This window comes from Sminthopsis crassicaudata, chromosome 1 (assembly GCF_048593235.1).
Source record: "Sminthopsis crassicaudata isolate SCR6 chromosome 1, ASM4859323v1, whole genome shotgun sequence".
Lineage (NCBI taxonomy): Eukaryota > Metazoa > Chordata > Mammalia > Dasyuromorphia > Dasyuridae > Sminthopsis > Sminthopsis crassicaudata.
Window position 1 is genome coordinate 680,731,570 of NC_133617.1, and position 22,478 is coordinate 680,754,047.

A 22,478-nucleotide genomic window follows, 5' to 3' on the forward strand; every position below is an offset into this window, starting at 1 on the left:
AAGGTAGTAAAATATGAATAGTACCATTTTTTTCTGGGATACTCAGATCTAGGATCTCTTCACTGGTATAGAATTCACCTCATAAAAGCTTTTGGATCCTATGTGATTATGAACTCTGTCTTTCTGGAGTTATTCACGGAATCCTATTTCATTAAAATTTTTTCATAATTTCACTTTATTGTTGGGGTTGGGCTGGATATCACTCCTACTACATAGCCAGTTGTTGTGAGATTGGATCTAGTTGTCTTGAGACCACCATGAGATTCTCCCCTTATAGAGAAGCTATAGATTTTAGAATCTATGTAAGGAAACTATTGCTATAATACTAAGCCTAATGGTTTTGATGCTATCATGATTGTTTCCCCATAAAGGAGGCTATGAACTTATAGAACTTACTCATGGAAAAATACTGATAATAATATTTTCCAAAAGTTGGTATAGCTTGGTTTCTTAAATAATATTTTCTCTAACATTAGTTTGTTTTTTCTTCCTGATAAAAAAGCTACAAAATAATATTTTATCCTAACCCTTGATATTCAAATAGGTCAGCTCCAAAGAGGCCACTCAAAAATCAGAGTATAATAGCCTTATATTCACAAGGGCACTTTGGAAGCACTTGGAGCACTTCCTTCCCTGCTCAAAGGATGAGTGTCTCTGTGCTTCCAAATGTAGCACTGTCCTTACTTGAGTTACATTCTATGTTAGTGTGTATACTTTCTCCCTCCCTCATCTCCATTGCTTACAAAAAAGTTTTGCATTTAATGGACTCCCATTTTTTTCATGTCATTCTAATTACTTGAAATCATTAAACAGTTGTTTTCCCAGAGGCTCTGGCTGGTCAACCATCTTTCCTTAAATATAAACTGGGTACCTAGATAAGCACTTAACTTATTGAAAGTTGCAACACCTGAGGGAGTAGGGAACTGTGAACCCAGTTGTAGAAAGCAAAAGTCAATAGGGGAACCCTGTGTCCTTCCAGGCGAGATTCCTTTATGCCAGAGATCTGTCACAAAATACCAATTCACCTCCTTTTCTTGTCATACTTATCCTAGATATGATCTTTCATGGTATACTGATGTTCAGAAGAAGTAAATGACCCAGCGAAGGTCACACTACAGATTGATAATGTAAAAATTGGGACTTGATCCCAGGTCTGTAGTGTCATTAAGTAGTATAGGGAAAGTTCTGATCTAAGTTCTCATTTCAGATACTTTTTTAGCTGTGTGACCTTAGACACGTCAGCCTCAGGGTCCTCATCGTAAAAGGGAGATAATATCTTAGCTCATAGCTTTGTTATGAAAATCAAATAAAAATATTTGTTGAATAATTTGCAAACCTAACTATATAAATGCCACCTACTATTTTTTATTACTTAATGTTACATTATTTATATTTTCTCATGTTCTAAAAATGACATTATTATTATTATTATACAAAATTAACTCTTTTACAATAACACTTCTTAATCATTCACATCTTAGCTTCCAGAATAAGTATTCTTACTTTATAGTCACACAGACAGTACCTCTAAATCTTGGGCTAGATAGAAACTCGCCTGCATTTAATTCTTCCATTTTTATCTTTGTTCTTTGTCCAAGAATAGCCAAAACCAATTTAATGCTTCTCTTTCCCCTGATAACTAACTGGATATGCTGAGTTATTTTTATCTCTTGTCATATTCCTAGACTAGACTATTAAGTGTTAGACTGCAGGGATATTTCTCTTTCTAACTTGCTATCTTCCCCAACATAGTAGTCTGCTCACTGTAAATCTTTAATCCTTTTTGGATGAACTGAATTGAATCAATTGTTTTCCCCCATCATCTATTTAAATTCTGAGAACTCTCTCCCAAGAGTGACTCAACCTTTGCCTTAACTACAACTGTGGTTTTACCCATTTTTTTTTAAATTTTGAGCTCTGACATGTTGAATTATTGCAAGAAATGTGAGGAGGAAAAGGACTCATTTCTTCTTAAACTAGTTAATTTTGGAGATTCAGTAAGCTTGATTCTTCTAATGTATCCTTAATTTCTGATGATATACCAACATTTTTAGAAATTATATTTGTAATAGTTTGAAAGAATTTCATGTGGGTTTCATAGGTAGATTATTTGAATGGCTCAGCATCCCTCTATTAGAACATGTGGCTTTTATTTCTTTTCATTACTTTGAATAGATTGGCTAGGTTTAAACATTTTAATCTGGGTGCCTGAAATATTACCTTTTGGGGTCATAACTCCATGGGGCTACTCTGGAAGCTGATGTTGAAGCTGGAAACATGCCTGCCATTGCTATGTGCCATTATCCTAAAAAGGACAATTATAATAGCTTCCATTTCTACAGTACTTAAGGGGTCTTTCCTTAAGTCATTCTTATAATTTAGGCAATGTCAATATCATCATTCCCATATTGCAGATACATAGAGACCAAGAGATTTGACTGGTAAGAGTTCAAGTTTCAATTTAAACTCAGGTCTCCTGATCCCATGGTCAGTGATTGTTTCACAATGCCATGTGGTCTCTCTTTATTAATCCAATATGCAGGGAATTTTAAGGTAGAAAAAAATAACCTTATAGTGAACTACCTAATAATTGGTTAATGATAGTGATGCATCTATTTTGTTTAAAAGGAGATATGACACTTGTCTTGTTCAAGTGGGGAAAGTGATGAGTAGACACATACTGTAAGTTTTTTTTTTAAATTTGAAGGCAAAAACTTTTGAGTCTCCAGACCTTGTTAAGGGAGAGGAATGAATTGGGATGAATATTAGAAGAGGCTGGATGGTATTTCAAAGTCCAAGATCTTAAGTGTATATGAGTTGACTTGTACAGAAGAGGGATGAGTGCTTCTATAGACCAGAAAAAAACTTTGTAAAGCACAGAACCTCTGAAATAGAGGTTAAACTGCTTAAAAAAGGGCAAGTGCTTCCGTGAACCTTATTCTTATTTGGGAGAAAGGATCCAAAAGAGACTTCTGGGAACTCTGTGTTCCCAGGTAAGGAGTTTCTAGTGAGAGAGGATAGCTTCTCTCAACCAGAAATATTGTCAAGGAGGCAGAACATCTTATTTTTCTCCTTCCATCTCCCTCCCCAATCAAGGAACTCCAAACAAGTCATTTGCTGGTTCAGGGAAGTGTGTTGACTAAACTATTCAAATAGTACTAAGATTTTTGGATCAGTTAATCAGTCATTCAATAAACATACATCTTGTGGGAGGCACTGTTAGCACTGTGGATACCAGTAAATGGCACAAAATAGTCTCTGTACTCAAGGAGCTCACAATCGAATGGGGGAAGACAATAAACAAACAAATGCAAACTATATTCATTATAAATAGGAAATAATTAAGAAAGGGAAGGTGCTAGGATTAAGAAGGGTGGGAAATGCTTCCTGTAGAAGATGAGATCCTTGTTAGTTACTGATTTTCTATGTTTGGGCTATCTCATTCCTTGTAACTACCCCTCTTCCAAGACCTCTTATAACTCCTTGACATCCTTTAGGACTATTTCCCCATCCAGTTTCTCAGGGCACATGGCAAACAGAAGACACAAACTGGAGGCCACAAAATCCATTATCTCCAGACCATGAGGGAATAAGTGTGCTTTCCCTCAAGAAATATCCCCTCTACTTCATGTTAATATCTAGGAAAAAGTTCCTTAGATTTAAGAATTCTAATCATTTTACAATTTGGTTTTCTTTTTAGTATACAATATGAAGCAGTTTATGTATGGTCTTTTTCTTTTCTATTCTGTATGGAGAAATGCTCATTTTATTTGGCATTTAAGTTCAGAAAAAACAAACAGAAAAGTTTATTATCTCTTGGTACAAGTATGACAACCTTACTGATGATAGGATGATGGTAAATCTTATTTGATGATAATCCTAATGACAGCTCTTATTTATATAATATTTCATAATTTATAGACAACATAGTATAATGGATCAGAAACTAGTCTTAAAGCCCAAAGACCTGGGTTTTAAGTCTCTGAAACTCTTAAACTTGGGCTTAAATACCACTTCTGATAAATATAGGCTATGTGATCCCAAACAAATCTCTTATCCCTCAATGTTATTAAGTAACTCTTCAAGATCATAAAATTGCAGAGAAGGTGTGACCTTCTTTAGTAAAGGGAATTTTTTTCATCAGGGAATTCCTTACACTGATAAAATCATAAGACCAATTCCTATCCCTAACCCTTATTTTGGTTTACAAATTCTCCCCTCAAAAATACTCTTTGAGGTAGGTAGCATAAATATTATCATTCATAGTTTACAGATGAGTTAGCTTAGAAGGTATGAGGTAGAATTTTAGAAGTGCTTTAATTTTCTTTCTCTATTATTACAGATTTTGGAGCATTTTCCAAATGGTAATTGATAGGCTTCATTTTTTCCTTTGAGAACTGTATGTTCATATCCTTAGACCTTTTTTAATTGAAGAATTATTTTTTTTTAAAGAAATACATTTGAATACATTTCTATGTATCATGGAAATGAAATCTTAAACAGAGAAGCTTATTGCAAAGATTCTCCCCAATTGTTTTCAAATTTGACTTCATTTCTTTGTGTACAATCCTTTTAATTTTATATAATCAAAATTATTCATTTAATTTCTTTATTGTTTGGTCATCAACTTTTTGCTGATTTATATCAGATAGGTAATTTTTATATGTTTCTATAATTTGTTTATTATATGGCATTTTATATTAAGGTTACCTAGCAGGTAATTAAACAATTCAAAATTTTGTCAGAATTAGATTTTTTTGAAATCATTGTTCTTCTGAGATCAATGTTATCTTACTATTACAATATCATTTCAGACAAATTAAAGTGGTGTTCAGATGCAAAAGGTCAAAATTGGGGGAAAAAACAAGTTCTCTACACTCATTGCCATAATTATTAATTGTGCTAGGGCATTGATGTTGTTCAATCATTTTTCAATTGTCTGACTTTTTGTGACCTCCTACCTGTTTTTTCCATGGCAAAGATATTGGAGTAATTTGCTATTTCCTTCTCCAGATCATTTTCTAGATGAGGAAATTGAGACAAATAGGGTAAAGTGACCAGCCTGGGGGGGGGGGGGTCACACAGTGTCTGAGGCCAGTTTTGAACTCATGAAGATTAATCTTTCTGACACTAGTGCAGGCATTTTATCCACTGTGATGCCATCTAGCTGCCAATAGGGGGATAAATTAGCCCTGAGGGATCTCAGATTCAGTGAATGAAAACTCAGACTAGATAAGTGCTCATTATACCTTTACCATGATCATCAAAGTATTTAGGACCATTAACCATCAAGGATAAATGATGGAAGCTGGATGCAGAGTACTAGGACATGACTCCTTGTGCCCGTTTTAGTTGTTTGCAGAGGTACATTCATATTCTAGCAGTTCACTTAATGTGAGAGTCTCACCAGGTCAGAAGATTTGTAATACTGCTTTTATCCTTTAAATATTGGCTGCTACAATAGCCCAAGGCCTTTCAAGGAAAAAATATCATCTCCATAACTCTGGCCTTTAGCTCTTCTCTGTTCTACAAATTTGTTTCTTTTTGCTTCCACAGAAATACAATGTTTTCCACAGAGTTTAATTTCTACTATTTTGCAAGTATTGTCTTACTCTGATTCTATGTAAACAAGTGGGAGTCAATGGAAGTTGTGATAGCATCCAGCCAAATACACTAGAGAATTTTAAGATAGTATAAAGTATCATCCGCTCTATGTTGGATCCTAGCTTTGCTCAATTCAATTCAGGTAAGTTAAATTCACAGGTGTTAAGGCATTGGTGCTAGGTGGTTCCTTTTTTTCAAGGAACACAAATATATACACAGATAAGAAAGCACAAAGAAATTATAAAAGAGGGAGATTATCAATATTTTGAAGAACAAGAAAGGTCTAAATTTGAAGATAGCATTTAAATGATCCTTGGAGGAAACTAAAATTTCTAAGATACAGAGTGAGAAAGGAGAACATTCCAAGAAAGGTGAATATACATGGTAAATCACTTAATTAATTTTTAATTCTTAGCTTCCTCATTTGTAAAATGACAAGGATTAAATTAGATGATATTTAATGTCTCTTTAGATGCCAAATACTAGGGATAGTCAGATCTATAACTTGGAATTTTATCACTTATGGTAAGATGTTGGGGTTGGAGAGGTTTCTAAGGTACCCATTCTGTGTGTGGTTGAGGCAGGTCAAGGAAGAAAGGCGAAACTGAAGAAATGGGAGATAAGGATATTCAAACAGGGTAAGGTTTGGGATATGGGAAAATATTGAATCAGATTCTAAACTTACTGAGGAGGAGTGACCTAAAGGTCCATAGATGATAGCAACTAAGATAGAATGGAATTTTTGGTGCTAGAATATCAGAGATCTGAAAGGAGAAACAAAGAGTATACCAAGAGTCTCTGGCTCTTTGTATGTAGTACAAAGAGTACAGGAGAGAAGGCACCTCCTAGCCCAGGAGAAGATAAAAAAGAAAATGTTGTCTTCAAGAGAAATTTAATTTTATAGATGATGAAAGGAATGTGAGAGGACTGCACTCAGGATAAAATGGAGGATGTTAATAATAAAGAATGGTTCCAGAGGGTGCGATGAAAAGAAAGGGAAAAAAATAGGCATTGGAAAGGGTTTGGGCTGACTTCAGTGGGAGATGGCAATAGTTGGCACATAGTGCTTTTAACCACTGACCTTTCTCAGAATCTCAGTGATTTGGTTCCCCAAAGTAGGTGGCAGGCCAAAATCAGTTTTCTCTATTGGGAAGTCTGGGCTATACACCTGGGAGATTGGCAAACCTTGGGGAAGATCAAGGGGTCTTCTTGGGGGAAGACCCTTGTATTTCATTAGTATCCTTTCCCAGTATTATGTTAATGTCTGTTCGAGTCTTAGTATTTGACTCCAGTCTTATTTCTTTCTGTTTCGCTAATGGATGGGTATAAACTTTGTTTCCAGTCTTTTCTACTACAAGAGGGATTGCTATGAGTATATATGTTGGACCTTTGTTTTTTCCCTTTGACTTTCTTACAGCACATATCTAACAGAGGGATTTCTGAGTAAAAGGATGTGGAGTTGAGTCAATATCCGTTCTATTTTTTCAACTCATTCCAACTCTACAGCTTCCTGATTCCAGTTGAAACCCCCAGTTGCACACAACATCTTTTACAAATGCTGGCCTGAAGGGGAGAAATATTAGCAGGGGAGCTCATTATTTAGGAGAAGAAAAACAACAATTGACATTCCAGGACTTTGATGACTTTGATGACTATTTTTAAATTTTTCTTCCGTTCTTTTTAGCAGGAGCTTTTTGGGCACAATCTCCAAAAAGTTGTTTCTTTTTCTTTCTCTTTTGTTTCTAAATAAAGGCTACTTATAGTTATTAGTATAGAAGAAGAAGCCTTATAAAATAGAGTGAGATAGCTTAGAGGAGTCTCCTAAACTCTTAGTATCAAAGTCAGGATGTTTAATATTCTTTAGTTAATTAAATATTTTTATTATTTATTTACTTTATGTGTTTATTCAATATTTAATACTTAATTAACATTAACAAGAGTTTTTGTTTGTCTTTTTTTGGGGGGAGGGCAATCAGGGTTAAGTTACTTTTCCAGGGTCACACAGTGAGCATTTCTAAATTGAACTGAAGTCCAGATGTCTAGTCCATCACTTAAACTCCTGCCAGATTGATTATCTTATAGTTGTTAATTTATGTAAACTTCAGGGAACAGGAAACTTGGAGAAGGTTTCTTCTGAAGAAGCTGTTTCTGTCTTGGGACTGTGCCTTTGGAAAGGGTTGCATATTGCACCTGTGGAGGGAATATACACTTGAGGAAATCACAGATTATTGATATATTAATATACATATGTAATTATGCTAGAGGCTCATTTCTCACTCCTAATTTTTTCTGCAGCAGTTGGATTAGAGTATAGATACCTTGAGGACAAAAATTATGCCTTATTAAAATCTTTGTATCTTAATGGTTTGATCTTGGAATGGGCAAGAATTATAGGGGGTGCCAGAATGCTACAATGGTACTCTACTAAAGTCAGGAAGAAAAAAAGCTAAGTCTCTAGCAGGAATGGACATGATTTTGAAGATTTTATGTGAGGAAATAGAAAAGAGTCCTACAGGGCACATGGTAAGCAGTAAATTTAGGGAAAATCACAGTACCTTAATACATAATCTGATTGATCTCTGATGTTATAAATACAGGTGTTCCCTAGAGGAATAGGTTACAAGCCATACATCTTTGCTAATATTTTAAAAATCTTCTCTGTGGAAATCAGTCAACAAATATTTATTAAGCAATAAATATATGCTAAAGAGTGCTAAGAACTGAAGACACAAATTCAAATATAAAGACAGCCATTTATAAAGGAATTTCCATTCTAATGAAGAGGGAAAACACTCAAAAAGAATCTGGAGTATTGTTTACATGTATGTGTACATGTGTGGAGGGATGACAAAACTACCAGTGGAGGGGCATGGCAGAGAAAAGCTAGGGCTGGTCCTGGAAAGGAATGATACATACATGAGTAACTTAGGTGCTTTCCTGATGTAGAGTTTCTGAATGCAGCCATCTAATCAGAGAGAGGTCATAGAGATGGAAGGTAGTTCTAGTGTGTAAATCCTAGATCTGGAGTGAAACTTCAGGATATGATAAAGAAATACTAGTGTAAGATCTGGAGAGAAATGAAACATGGCTGACCTGCAGGACATTAAATGGAGGTATTGAGAGGAGCCATCCAATCAGAGAGAGGTTGCAAGGGCAGAGGATAGGTTGAAAGATAGATTGAACTGTACCTAAGCTTAATTAACGTTTATCAAATTGAGTTAAATGGAATAGGAGATACATTTTGGTACTTCACAATTTCGATTTTGTGATGTGTTCCCTTTTTGACATTTATTTAAAGTATCTCCAGGTCCCCCAGTTCTCAAGACCATCAAGGTATGGGGAGTGATTTGGTCTTTCTGGAAGATATTCAGGAGCTTGCCCAAGGCATCTCAGAAACAATGGAGAAGGCTGTTGCTTTACAAAAACTTTGGATAGAAGACTCTAAATTGTCAGGTAAGTGGTTCTGGAGTTAATTTGAAGAAAAAACAAACAAACAACTTTGTTTAATGGAACCTTAATTATATTTTATTGCACTGAAGCTCTTGGGGAGTAATAGGGCCTTGGAAAGTAGATTATGTTGACATCAAGGCTAACTACCTCATGAATATCCATGGTGACATTCCTAGGCATGACCTAATAAATATATTTCCTTAGACTAGTTGTAAAGTTTCTTGCACACTTATGCTTTCCTCCCTACTTCATGGATTTGGATAGGCATTAATCCTTCACAATGGTTTTACTCAGAAGTGTTAAAGTAAAGTTAAATATTGACCTAGAATCTTTGAGATATTCAAGATATAATCATAGGATTTAAAGCTAAAAGGACATTAAAGATCCTTTAGGCTATTATCCTTCTTTTATAGATTTAGAGTCTGAGGCCAACAAAGCTTTCTTATTCATCTAGTTAGAGGCTATCATTAATTAGATTAATTAGAGGTTATCATTCTACACAGACTTTCTAACCAACTATGGAAAAAACCATCTTCAATATATCTTCAATATGTTAATTTCTTTCTCAACATGGTTTTCCATATGTCCCCTTTTCTTAATTTAGATAGGCACAGCTCTATTTTGGACCCTTATCACATCTGGAATGAACTATTTTAATAGCATTCTATCCAGGTTTTCTTCACTCAAGTATCACTCATTCCAATTCATCCTTCATTCATCTATTAAAGCAATTTTTTTTAAGTGTAAGTCTGACTTCCCAGCTCAATAAATAGTTAGGGTCCTGATTACCCTAGGATCAAATATTAAATCCTTTGACCTTAATTTTTTTTTACAAGTTGGGCTTTCTTTTCTTTTCTTTCTTTCTTTTTTTCTTTTTTTTAATTTAATTTAATTTTTTTTTTTTTGTGAGCCAGGACACCGGCCGAATATGGAGGCAGCTTGAGTTAACCCCTATACTCCCATATAATTAATGAGCTGTTATGAGACAAAAGTAAATCTAATTTTAAACTACTTGAGAGCAAAGATTTCTCTTGGCCCTTTTTGTATTCTCAGCACTTAGCAGAGTGTCTGGCACATAGTAGGCACTAAATAACTTTTACTGATTGATTAATTGATTTTTGCCATGTTGGGATATTTCTCATCCCAGAAATTCTAAGATCCTCTTGGAAAGTAATTTTTCCCATGTAATTTTTCCCATTTAATTGAAAGTCAGTAAATCAGGAGACAAGGTTATTGGCTAAGAATTCTTCAAAACAAAGGGAGATATACACACATGTAATGATTTGCATAACTTTATAATAGTAGGCAAAATGAGCCTATAAGATGGTGAAGCTGCACACTCATTTTCCTTTTTTGGGAGGGTAAGTAATAGGGACAGGATATTAGATGAGTGAGCATGTAAACCTTGGTATTGTCGAAGATCAGGTTTGATGGGGTGAGAGTGTATCTTTGTGGTTTATTCCATCACACAATTTTGGTGGGGCAAATAGTCTCTAGTTAATCTATTAGAATATCTAGGTGAGAAAATATAAGTAAGTGGAGGCCTCCCTTTGAGATGGAATCAAAATAGAATATAGACAGTCTTTTTCTCAATTTATACAACCCAAATACTATATTTCTTTCACCTCCAAGGCTATTGTTTTGGAGAAAAATTTTCTCCAAATTCACAGCACAAATTATTGCCATTTTTCAGTCATTTAGTCATGCATGAGTTTGTGATGTCATGGATCATAGCATGATAGATCCTTTTATTCTCCATTGTCTTTCAAAGTCTGTCTAAGTTCATGTTATTGTTTCCATGCTATCATCCATCCATCTCAGTCTCTGCAGTCCTCTCTTCCTTATGCCTTCAATATTTCCCAACAACATGGTCTTTTCCAATAAGTCTCATCTCATTAGGTGGACAAAGTATTTAAGCTTCAGCTTCAGTATTTGACCTTCCCAGTAAAAAGTCTGAATTATTTTTTTAAAGTATTGATTGATTTGGTCTCCTTCCTGTTCAAGGGACTCTCAGAAGTCTTCTACAGCTCCACAATTCAAAAGTGTAGATTCTATGGCATTCACTTTTTCTTATAATTGAATTTTCACAGCCATACATTGCTATTAGAAAAAACAGAGCTTTGACTATATGAACCTTTGTCAGCAAAATGATACCTTTGCTATTTAGCATGCTGTCCATATTTATTATAGCTTTTCTTCCAAGGGGCAAATATCTTTATTTCATGATTGCAGTTTCTGAATGAAGTGATCTTTGAGCCCAACAATATGAAATCTGATGCTGCTTCCATTTTCTTTTCCTCTATTTCCTAGAAAGTGATGGGACCAATTGTCCCATGAGTTAAGATCATTTTTTTATGTTAATCCTCAAGCCAGTTTTTACATTCTCCTCTTTATTCTCATCAAGAGATTTAATTCCTCTTCAATTTCTACTATCAGAGTGATACTACCAACATATCCGAGATCCTTGATTTTTTTTTTTTTGTAGCAACCTTAATTCTGGCTTTTGACATATCAAGCCTGGCATTGCACATAATGTGCTCTGAATATATATTAAATACATAAGGTGACAATATACACTCTTATTATACTCCTTTTCTAATATTAAACCAATCAGTGGTTCCATGTTCAGTTCTAATTCTTGGTCCACTTGTCTCCTTCAGGAGACAAGCAAGATAATATGGTTGGTATTCTCATCTCTGAGGATTTGCCACATTTTGTTGTGATCCAAATGAAGGGTTTAATGTAGTCAATGAAGCAGAAGCAAAGGTTTCTTTTTTGGAACTTTTTTGTTTCCTCCATAATACAAAAAAATATTGGCAATTTGGTTTCTAGTTCCTCTGCCACTTAAAAAACCAGTCTGCTCAAGTGATAATTTCCATTTCACATATTGCTGCTGCCTAGCTTGCATAATCTTAAACATTGTCCTGACGACATGTGAAATGAATGCAATTGTTCTGTAATTTGAACATTGTTTGACATTGTCTTTTAGGTTTGAGACATAAACTGATTTTTTTCCAATCTAGTTCCCACTACTGAGTTTTCCAAATTTGCTGACATATTGAGTGCAACACTCTAACAGCATCATTAATTAGGATTTTAAATAGTTCCACTGGAATTCTGTTATCTTCAATAACTTTATTAGTAGGAATGCTTCCTAAGACCCATTTGACTTCATTCTCCACAGTATGTGGTTCAAAACCAATAACTACCTTTGTGATTAGTGGAGATGTTAAGATCTTTTTATATAGTGCTTTTGTGTCTTCTTGCCACCTCTTCTTAATTTCTTCTGCTATTAAGACCGTATTATTTTTGTCTTTATCATGCGCATTTTTTTTTTGCAGATTTCTTGTCTTTCCCATTCTGTTTTCTCCCATTATTCTTTTCTAGAATTCTGCATTCATCTGGATTTCCCTTTCTCATTTCCCTTTTGTTTTTTTTTTTCTTTCCTCAGCTATTTGTAAAGTCCCATCAGAAAGCCATTTTGATTTTTTGCTGTTCTTTTTCTTTAGAATTTTTTTGTTGTTGCTTCATGTACAATAATATGAACTGTCCATAATTCTTTAGGCATTTGTCTACTAGATCAAATCCCAACTTCATATTTAGTATTTCAACTTCATATTCATAATAAATGTTACATTATTACTATGTGATCTTATGGTTTTGTCCATTTCCTCCATAGTCCTTTGGTGGATTGACTTGGAATCTGGGACCCAACTAAGGACTCATTGAGTAAAGGTTATGGGATAATAGCTGAGAATTGCTGAAACCCCAGGGAAGTTGCTTGCAAGCTGCTTTTATATCTTTGTGGATTGCTTTTACCTGGGGATAATGGTGTTAGCTTTTTTTTTAATTAAAGAAATTACTTATGCTATTTCTCAGGGCTCTGAGAGTCCAGTTTCCCAGATTGAAATCACCACCTGGGACATTACCTTTTCACTTTTCTTACATTCTACTCTCTTCTTCCAATCTGGCCAACTTGCTATTCCTGAAACAGGGACATCTATTTCACCTCCCCTTGTCTATGCATTTTTCTATCCATGAATAGTCCTCTCCAACTCTTAGAATCCCAAGCTTCTGTTGCTCAAGTTTGGAAGTCTTTTGTGGTCTTTGTAACTGTTAGTGCTATTCCCTCTAGGGTTTTACTTTCTATCTATTCACCATTTTTATCTAATTATCTCCCTTATTAGACTGTAAGTTCTTTGAAGTTAGGATTGTTTTTGCTTTTTCTTTGTAATCCTTTGCACCTGGAATATAGTAAGTGCTTAATAAAATTTTGTTGACTAAGATGTAAGGATAATTATTTAGCTGGAGATGCTAGCTTCTGAGGGTAACTTTCTTTGCAGAATATAAGATGTTTCCAGAGCAGTTTCCTTAGGACCTAGGAAGTAATATTTAACACAGCCATATTTGATTCTTACCCTGGTGTCATTCCCAATATCTCTTTGCTTCATATTATCCCAGATTCTATGTCCTTTTATATCTGTTCTCTTTATTTTTTGCCTTCAACTTTCTATTTTTCCATGTTCATTTACTTTGCCTTATTTTTCTTCTAATTCCCACCAACCATACCCTAACAGTGCTTATTAGAAGGATTTGATATAAGGGAAAGAATTCTGACCTTGAATCATGTGTCTTATTCTTCTATTTACCTCAATATGCCTTTGGGTTAATAATTTATTTTGCTTAGGCCTCAGTTTCCCCATCTTTAAAATGAAGAGTTCAGGCCTCTAAGGCCTTTCCAACTCTAAATCTGTAATGGTTATTTTGTAATCTGCCAATAACTCCATTTTGATGTCTACAGAGCTATTTTTTTTCAATGAATTCCAGGCTAGTAAAATTTAATAAACATATTATAAGGGCCAAAAATCTTTTGATATTGGGGATACAGAAAACAAATAAAATAAAATAAGACAAAAAAGTTCTTTATTAGGGAGTGAATATAATCTAAGTAATGGAATAATATAAATGAACAGATAATTATATATGTATATACTTTATATATTATATAATTACACACACACACACACACACACACACACATATATATATATATATATATTATATATGCTTTGAGGGAGAAGAACTACGGCAGCTTACGGCATTAGGAAAGGCTTTCTATAGGAGCTGAGCTTCATGGGGTCCCTGGGATTCTAACAGGAAGAAATATATTCCAGGCATATGTGACATCCCAAGTAAAAATCAGTAGTTGATTAAAGTCCTTGATTCTTATCCTGATGTCATCCCCAAAAAATCTCATTGTTTCACATCATCCCAGATTCTATGTCCTTCTACATCTGTTCTCCCTCATTTTTGGCCTTCATGCTTCTATTTTCCATGTTCATTTACTTTCCCTTGTTTTTCTTCTAATTCCCACCTACCATTCCTCTAACCAAGGCTTATTAGGAGGGTTTGATATAGAAACCAGTAGATCTTTCTCCAAAAATGTTTAGCAAGTTTTGAAGGAATAATCACATTAAATTTTTAAAAATTAAATTAAATTAAATTTAAATTTCTTTTCTAAACCAAGTCCTTCATTTCAAGTTATGTAGTCTGTGGAGTCACAAACTTTTCTCAGCCTAATTTTCTCAACTATAAAATAGTTTTCTCTGTTGTCTCAGAGGTTGTAAGGAAAGAATTCTATAGAGTTTAAAAATCTACCATGTCTAAATGTGAATTTATCATTACAGCAAGAACTATTATTTCTGGGCTTTGAGATCACAGACTCATAAAATCCTAGAATTTTAGAGCTGAAGAGAAAGCAATTGAGGTTTAGAAAGGATATGTCATTTGCCCAAGATTGCACAGATGAAAAAGGCTCATGCAAACTTTTTAATCCTTAGTTTAATCAATAACAGGTTTTCCTGATTTCACCATTGTGTTCCAAACTAATGATCATTTTATATAGAAATGCAATTTTTACAACATGCTTTTGAGAAAACTACATTTTGCAGAAAAACGAAGAAAGTACTACTTTTAGAAAGTGGCATGTATTTTTATTGATGGAAAAGGAAATAGTATATCTTCAGTTTCAAGTTGTTAGGATGGCTTATTATTTCCAAAAGGCCCATCTGATAATGCCTCAGAATATATGGAAGAAAAGTCCTGTAATAGTTTCAACTCCTATATAATGGAGATATTGTATTAGACTCTATTAAGGGTCATTCTCTTTTTATAAAATTTACTTCTCATTTTTATTTGTTAAAGTGCTACTTAAAGAATGAAAGCTGGGTTTTTCTTTGATAAAATTCCCATTTCTGTCCCACTTTATGCTGTAACTCATACAGCTCCCAGTTGGGCATATGTGATTTAAAGCTAATTCAGAAATCAAAGTAATTTCTCTCTATCCATTGCACTTCTCATTTCCCTCCCTCCATCATTTATTTCTCTTCAATTTCTTTCCCTTCCAAACCTACCACTATCTGATAATCTATGGCCTCCTGAAGAATTTTGTCAATGATTTTGCTTTTACCCATTGTAGTATCATAGAAAGAGTGCTTAAATTGGAGCTATAGAAATGGTTTAAATTTTGACTCTGCTATTGACCATCTTTCAAATCTTGGACGAATTACCTACTGTTTTAATACTTTTTGTTCATCTGTGGAAAGAAGATATAGGCCTTTGGCCCATGAGATCCCTTTCAGTTCCAAATCTGTGATCCTTAGTGATTTTCCTGACATTTACAGAGACATTTTTCTTAATTATTGATGATTTCTATTCTTATGACTCAGTCATTTTGGGAAATTGTCCCCTCTTCCCCTAGAGATGAGCTCTTATTTGTTATGCATAAAGAAAACTAAGCAAAAATTCTATATAATGACTGAATAAACTTTCTTTCTTTTCTTCTTCTTTTTTTCTTTCTTTTCATCTTTCTTTCCTTCCTTCTTTTCCTTTTTTTCTTCCTCTCTAATCTGAGAAGGGAAGCACATTTCATTATCCATTTTCTGCAACTATAATCTTTAATACTATTGCCAATACTTACAATTTGGATTCCTTTTAGTAATCTGTTCATTTATATTGTTGTTGTCATTCTGTATATTGTACTATGTAGTTCTTTTTTTTTTTTTTGCACTCAATTTTAGCTCATAAAAATGTAATATTTCTCTGAATTTCTCATTCATTCTTTTTTTAGTAACTACTTGTAGGAGTAAAGACTAATGTATTTTCTATGTAACTCCTGTAATGTTTAGCATGGTATTAGTACATAATATATTCTAATGAATCTTGTAGTTTTATGAGAATAAAAATAACATCTTAAATATGCTTTTTTTTAGGTTCTCACAATTCTGCTTTCTCAATGGTAAGTATTTTACTAATTTTGAGATGGATTTATGGAATGATGTAGAATTAATTCTTTGTGGTATAAATTTTAATTTGTTTTTATTATATATATTTTAGAAAAGAAACTAATGATACAATGGTACTTTAAGATGTAAATATATTCTTATTCATAACTTTGAGATAACTAGTACAATGAACATTGGGGCCTCCCAATTCTTTATATATGGAAAGGAAGCTTATAGAGGTTACATCATTTATCTGTGGCCATATAGTAAGTATTGATACTGGATTGGAAGTAAAAGTTCCCAATTTCAAGGCTAGTAACTTTTCCATGACGTCATGCTACCTCTAAAACTAGATTTGAGGAGTAAATCTGACTTGCCAAGTGATTCAACTATGGAATTTCAAATTATGTTTTAATTTTTTTCAAACAAAATCTTTATTCTTGTCAGGATTTTATATGGTCAATTATTATTCATCGAAGTCAACATGCAATGGCAATATATTTGTGATTTTAGTTCCCCACTTCAAGCAAAATCTGCATTACTTTGATGTGCTTCTAAACAAGAGGATGAGGGAAAAAAACACATGTATATAATTATTTTAACCACTGAAATTTCAATATGAAAAAATAAAGGGAAATTTTTGATTTTAAATTAGTTTTTTCTTTCTTATGTCATTGTCATTAGCCTTTTCATTGCCATTAAAATTGTCCCTTATAATGGAAAACCAGAACTAAGCAATGCAAACTAAAACACTAGCCATGCCTTACAAGCTTGACTCATTTGGCAGTAATATTCCACTTACTCTTTGCCAAGAAAGGGAAATCCTATTTCAATGTCGTTCTACAATTAAGTCTAGCTCCTGTATTAGTCAGAGTTCTGATGTCTCTCAGTGTTGTATTACTCACATTATTGTGGTCATTATTTTGATTGTGGTCCTCATTCTGTTTATGCAATTCTAGAAATTTCCAACAAAATTTTCCAAGATTCTCTAAATTATTCATTTTTATCAGTTAAAAAAATTACTGTGCACCATCCACTTTATTTTCAGTTATGTGCTCCTATAAAAAGTACTGCTATATTTTTTTAGTTAAATGTTAGATTTTCCCACTTGTCTTTGACTTCCTTGAGACATAATATGTCCAATTACTATATCATTGGATCAGTGGTATGTACAGTTTTGTAATATAATCTCTCTCTCTACCCTTCTCCCCTCCCCAAAATGCCTGTTTCAACAGTTAATTAGTATATTTGCTTTCCTAGAACCCTTCCAACATATATCATTTTCATTTTTGATTGTATTTGACAGTCTTATTGGTATGAAGTAAAAACTCAAAGTTACATTTATTTGTATTTCTTTTATTATTAGTGATTTGGAGGATTCTTTGTAAGGTTATAATTTCTTTTAAAAATTGGTGGCTATACTTGGTACTACTTTAATTCCTGACACTGAAGAGGCAGAGGCTGATGGCCTTCTTGACTTTAGGAATTTTATTATCCATTCTCACATTTTAACATTTACACTTTGAGGAATGTATCATCTTTTTTTATATCTAATACATACATACATACACACATATACACACACACACACACACACACACACACACACACACACATATATATATATATATAATTCTATCATCTATGTCTATAGCTATAGCTATCTATATCTATATCTTGGATAATAGACCTTAATCAGATGATTAAGATTTAAAGGATTAAGATTAAATTTGATGAGCATTTCATAATCGGCAGTTTCCCTTTTTATTCTAGTTATGGTTTTTTTGGTACAAAAAATTTTCTAATCTTGTGCCACAAAAATTAGACATTTAATCTTTTATGATCCTTGTAGTCTTTATTTCATTAAGAATTCTCCCCTTAGCCATACTTGTGAAGTATCCTTTTGCATCCTGGAAATTTTCTAAGTCATCCATGATGCTTTTATAAAAATGTGCTTTAATACCTCAAAATGGTGTGAAGATTCTTGAAAGCCATGCTAATGGAATCAAAACTTTGGCAGATTCTACCAAGTTGGAAATATTTTGAGCATTATTTCAGTAAAAGATAGATAACAATTCATCATTGGTAAGTATTGAGGCACATCACTAAAAGTTTGACTACTTGGTGATATATTCTTTGTGGACATGGTGACCAATTTTATTGAAAAAGAAAAGAAAACAAAACAAAACCCCAAACAACTAAAATCCTCAGTCCTGTGCAGCCTTTTTCCTGTTCATATAGTAATGATAGGGGAGAGTCAAAAAAGGAGACCATGGTATAAGGACTAAAGTATAAAGTATCACAAGATATATAGAAATACAAAATATTTAGGCTATTTGCAAATATTATAATTTAACACTTGGTACTCTAAAAATTAAATTTGTCCAATGACCAGAACTGATATGCTACTATGTACATATGGACATTTTGCTATAATTGAAACCCTAATATGTAAAGAATTTGCAAGAAAAATGTTAATTTCTCCCTAGGGATGAAAATAAAGTAGTTGGTTTCATGTTGCACCCAAAGTTAACAAGAGATAATTTCATTAGAAATTTAGTCAATCTGCCTTGCATGTTTACACACCCATACCTGCATACAGACACATATACACAATAGAGTGATTATATATATATATATGTATACACAAACACATATACACCTACTCTATCCATATATCCACAGCAATACCTAAATACACATATATATGTAAATATGTATATGTGTATATATATATATTTATCTTTTATTTGATTCCTCTGTACTGAGCTCAATATTGGTTTCATAACCTGTGTTTGATAAATGCATTATTTATTAAATTTTTGATAGCTCCTATGCTTTATTGGTATTCACACATTGTCAAGAAATCTACTGGGAAATCCTACCATGTAGAATAGACTGTGATGGATTAATGTAAAGATATAGATTAAAATTTCATAGGATAAGCAGGTTTGGATGGACTATAAATCTACTTTGTTCAAAGGAGTTGCTATATCATTGAGATCACAAATTCATTATGGCATTACAATATTTAATTCTTTTATCTTTTTTTTTCTCTTGTGATGCAATTAGGGTTAAGTGATAAGGATCACACAGCTAGGAAATAATAAGTGTCCGAGGTGGGATTTGAACTCTGGTCCTTCTGCCTCCAGACCTGGTGCTGTATATCCTGAGCCAGTTAGCTTTTTACTTACAAAGCATAAACATGGGTAATTTTTCCAACATTGACCTTTGCAAAGCCTTTGTTCCAAATTTTCCCCTCCTTTTTCCTATTCCCTCCCCTAGCTGGCAGGTAATCCAATACATATTAAATATGTTGAAATATGTTAAATCCAATATATGTATACATATTTATACAGTTATCTTGCTGCATAAGAAAAATCAGATAAGAAGGAAGAAAAAGAAAAACTGAGAAAGAAAACAAAATGCAAGCAAATAATGACAGAGAGTGAGAATGCTATGTTGTGTTCCATACTCTGTTCCCATGGTTCTCTTTCTGGGTGTAGATGGCTCTCTTCATCACTGAACAAGTGGAATTGGTTTGAATCATCTCATTGTTAAAGAGAGCCATGTCCACCAGAATTCATCATCATATAGTCTTGTTGTTGCCATGTATAATGATCTCCTGATTCTGCTTATTTCACTTAGTAGAGTGATTCTTAAATTATAGTTCTTTGATCTGTTTTTCAGGTTATTTTTTATTAGAAATAGCTAATAATCTTTTCTTTTTTCCAGTCTTATAAAATTTCAATCTTTTAAAGATTGTCTTATGAAAGTGATTAAATTCCATTTTGTCCATTCTAATTTTCAAAGAATCTGTTACGTAGGTTTATGTCTTTTGTACTAAAGCTGATAAATCTTACTCCAAAATTTTCCTTTATAGTTCAGATTCTTTACTCTTGCACTCATTTCTTTTGTAGCATCGTTTTAAAATTCTAAAAAAAGCTCAATACTCTTGATTCATTTTCTCTAGGAATGCAAACTGTCCTTGTGGCCAAGTTATACTTTACTTTGAGGCTTTGTTTGTGGATATTTTGAAGTTTTAATACTTTTCTGAATTTGTGAGATGTCTCTGGTAACCATAAAAATTTGTGGCTTTTTTTGTTAGTTTGTTTACTAATTCTTCTCATCTTTTCTGCAAATTGGGAGTTTGTGTTAAAGCCAGCTTCTAAGAATTTTTTCTTAGAATGGCAAGGCCTTATATTGTCCTGGTTTGTATTCTCTGGGTCTGGCTATTGCTTTCCTTGACTGTTGAATGCTATATTATCTAAGGACCTCAGGGATAGCTTAGACCAGGGAAGTATAAGTTTTTAATAGAGCTTAAGTGGTTTTTATTTAGATCATGATCTGATTAATATAACTAGATTTTCTAGGCTGCAGGCCCTAGTTTGGGTCTATTTACCTCAATTAAAGACTTGCTCTTGGAGCTCTGGTTCACTTGCTGATCTCATTTTTGGTAAGTTACCTGGGAGCACCTGCAAGTTTACGTCAGCATTGTTGGCCTCCCCCTGAACTTAATTCTAGGGATAACCATTTTGATCAGAGCTACTGTCCTGCCCAAGATGCTTTTCTTAAAATGCAAAGCAAACAAAATCCTCTTTTTAAAAATCATAATAATATAGATTTTTGATATGTCAACTTTTTGGACCATCAATGAAAAATCATTTCACAAACATTATCTAAAGGTAATAGAGCTATTATATTGTTAGGAAGTTAGATCTTAGCTTAAAGGAGGAGGTTTAGTAAATAGATGCAGATTTAGCAAATACGCATATTTTAACTAAACATTAACTTTATATCTGCTATCAATCTAAGAGAAAACACCAACTATCAAACATATGCACTAAACTAGTCATTTGAAAAACAACCTTTAGGTTTCTGGAATGTATTTGAAATAGACTGATCCCCCAAGAATTCTAAATAAAAAAACCCAAAAAACAATCAAATTAGCATACTGAAATATGGTTGACTGTGAAGAAATGACTCTTCAGCACAGGGAATAAATGAATATGATTACAGAGTTCAAGTCCCATAGCTAACAAAGCTGTGGTATCTTACTTTGCTATAGGAAGCTGTGCTTTATCAGTCATTTTCTTGTATGTAAGTGAAGAAATGTGGAAGAAATAACAAGAGACTGAGTAGATATGAAAAAAGATAAGTGGAAGTAAGTAGAATCAATAAAACTACTAACACTAGAAAGAGGGATGAAGACTAGATATTCAGAAAATGGAGATAGTTAACACCTTTCCTGAAACAAAAATGTAGTAATTGTCACAGATTATAGTGACAGGGTGGTAGAAAGAATGCTCAAGATTTCTGATTCTCTACTCTCTCTCAACTCCCATATCCGGTCAGCTATCAAAATAATCTTGCTAAAGTGCTATGATCAATCACTCTCCTACTCAATGAACTCAATGGTTCCCTATAACCTTTGAGATCAAATATAAAAATTTCTGTTTGACATCAAAGCTCTTCATAAATTACTTCCCCACCAAAAAATCTTTTTATTCTTAGATTTTATACTTCCATATTTTTCAATGCATTGTCACTGCACGCTTTATTGTTCCTCCATCTCTTGAGCTCCAGCATTTTCAGTGTTTGTCCTATGAATTTCACCTCTCTTCTTCAACTCCATTTCCTGGCTTCTCTAGTTTCCTTGAAGTCTGAGTTAATATTCCACCTTCTTCAGAAAACTTTTCCTGATTCCCTCTTAATTATACTGCCTTATCTCTGTTGATTATCCCCAGCTTAATCTTTATAGAGCTTGTTTTTATATAGTTGTTTCCATGTTGTCTCTTCATTACACTATGAATTCCTCAAAAACAAGCAGTGCTATTTTTCTTTCTGAGTATCTGCAGTGCTTGATGTAGCACTTGGCACATAGGATGTATGTAGCAAATTCCTATTGACTGACTGGTAGAAATGCAATAAAAACCATAGTACAAATCAGCTCTGTCATTAGTGAACATGTCAGCACCAAAATGGTTTGCTTATGTTGTTTGACAAGTTGATGGGGGGGAGGGGTTGTCTGTTTTCTTCTGAGAGCTCATTTTGGTTATATTTTTTTCTCTGGAACAAGTTTACAATGCTACTGTAATTGGGCTCTTCTGGCAATGTTCATTAACTTTTACTTTGTCAGTT

The 22,478-nt window shown here is 33.5% G+C and overlaps 1 protein-coding gene across 1 annotated transcript in view; it reads left to right on the forward strand.

Moving 5' to 3' along the window:
• The window catches only part of ABCA13 (ATP binding cassette subfamily A member 13), a 523,487-nt gene that overhangs the window by 40,284 nt on the left and 460,725 nt on the right, over window positions 1-22,478 (forward strand). Inside the window, 2 exon segments of the mRNA XM_074283590.1 lie at window positions 8,903-9,057; window positions 16,326-16,351. Coding sequence (XP_074139691.1) covers window positions 8,903-9,057; window positions 16,326-16,351 — 181 coding nt within the window.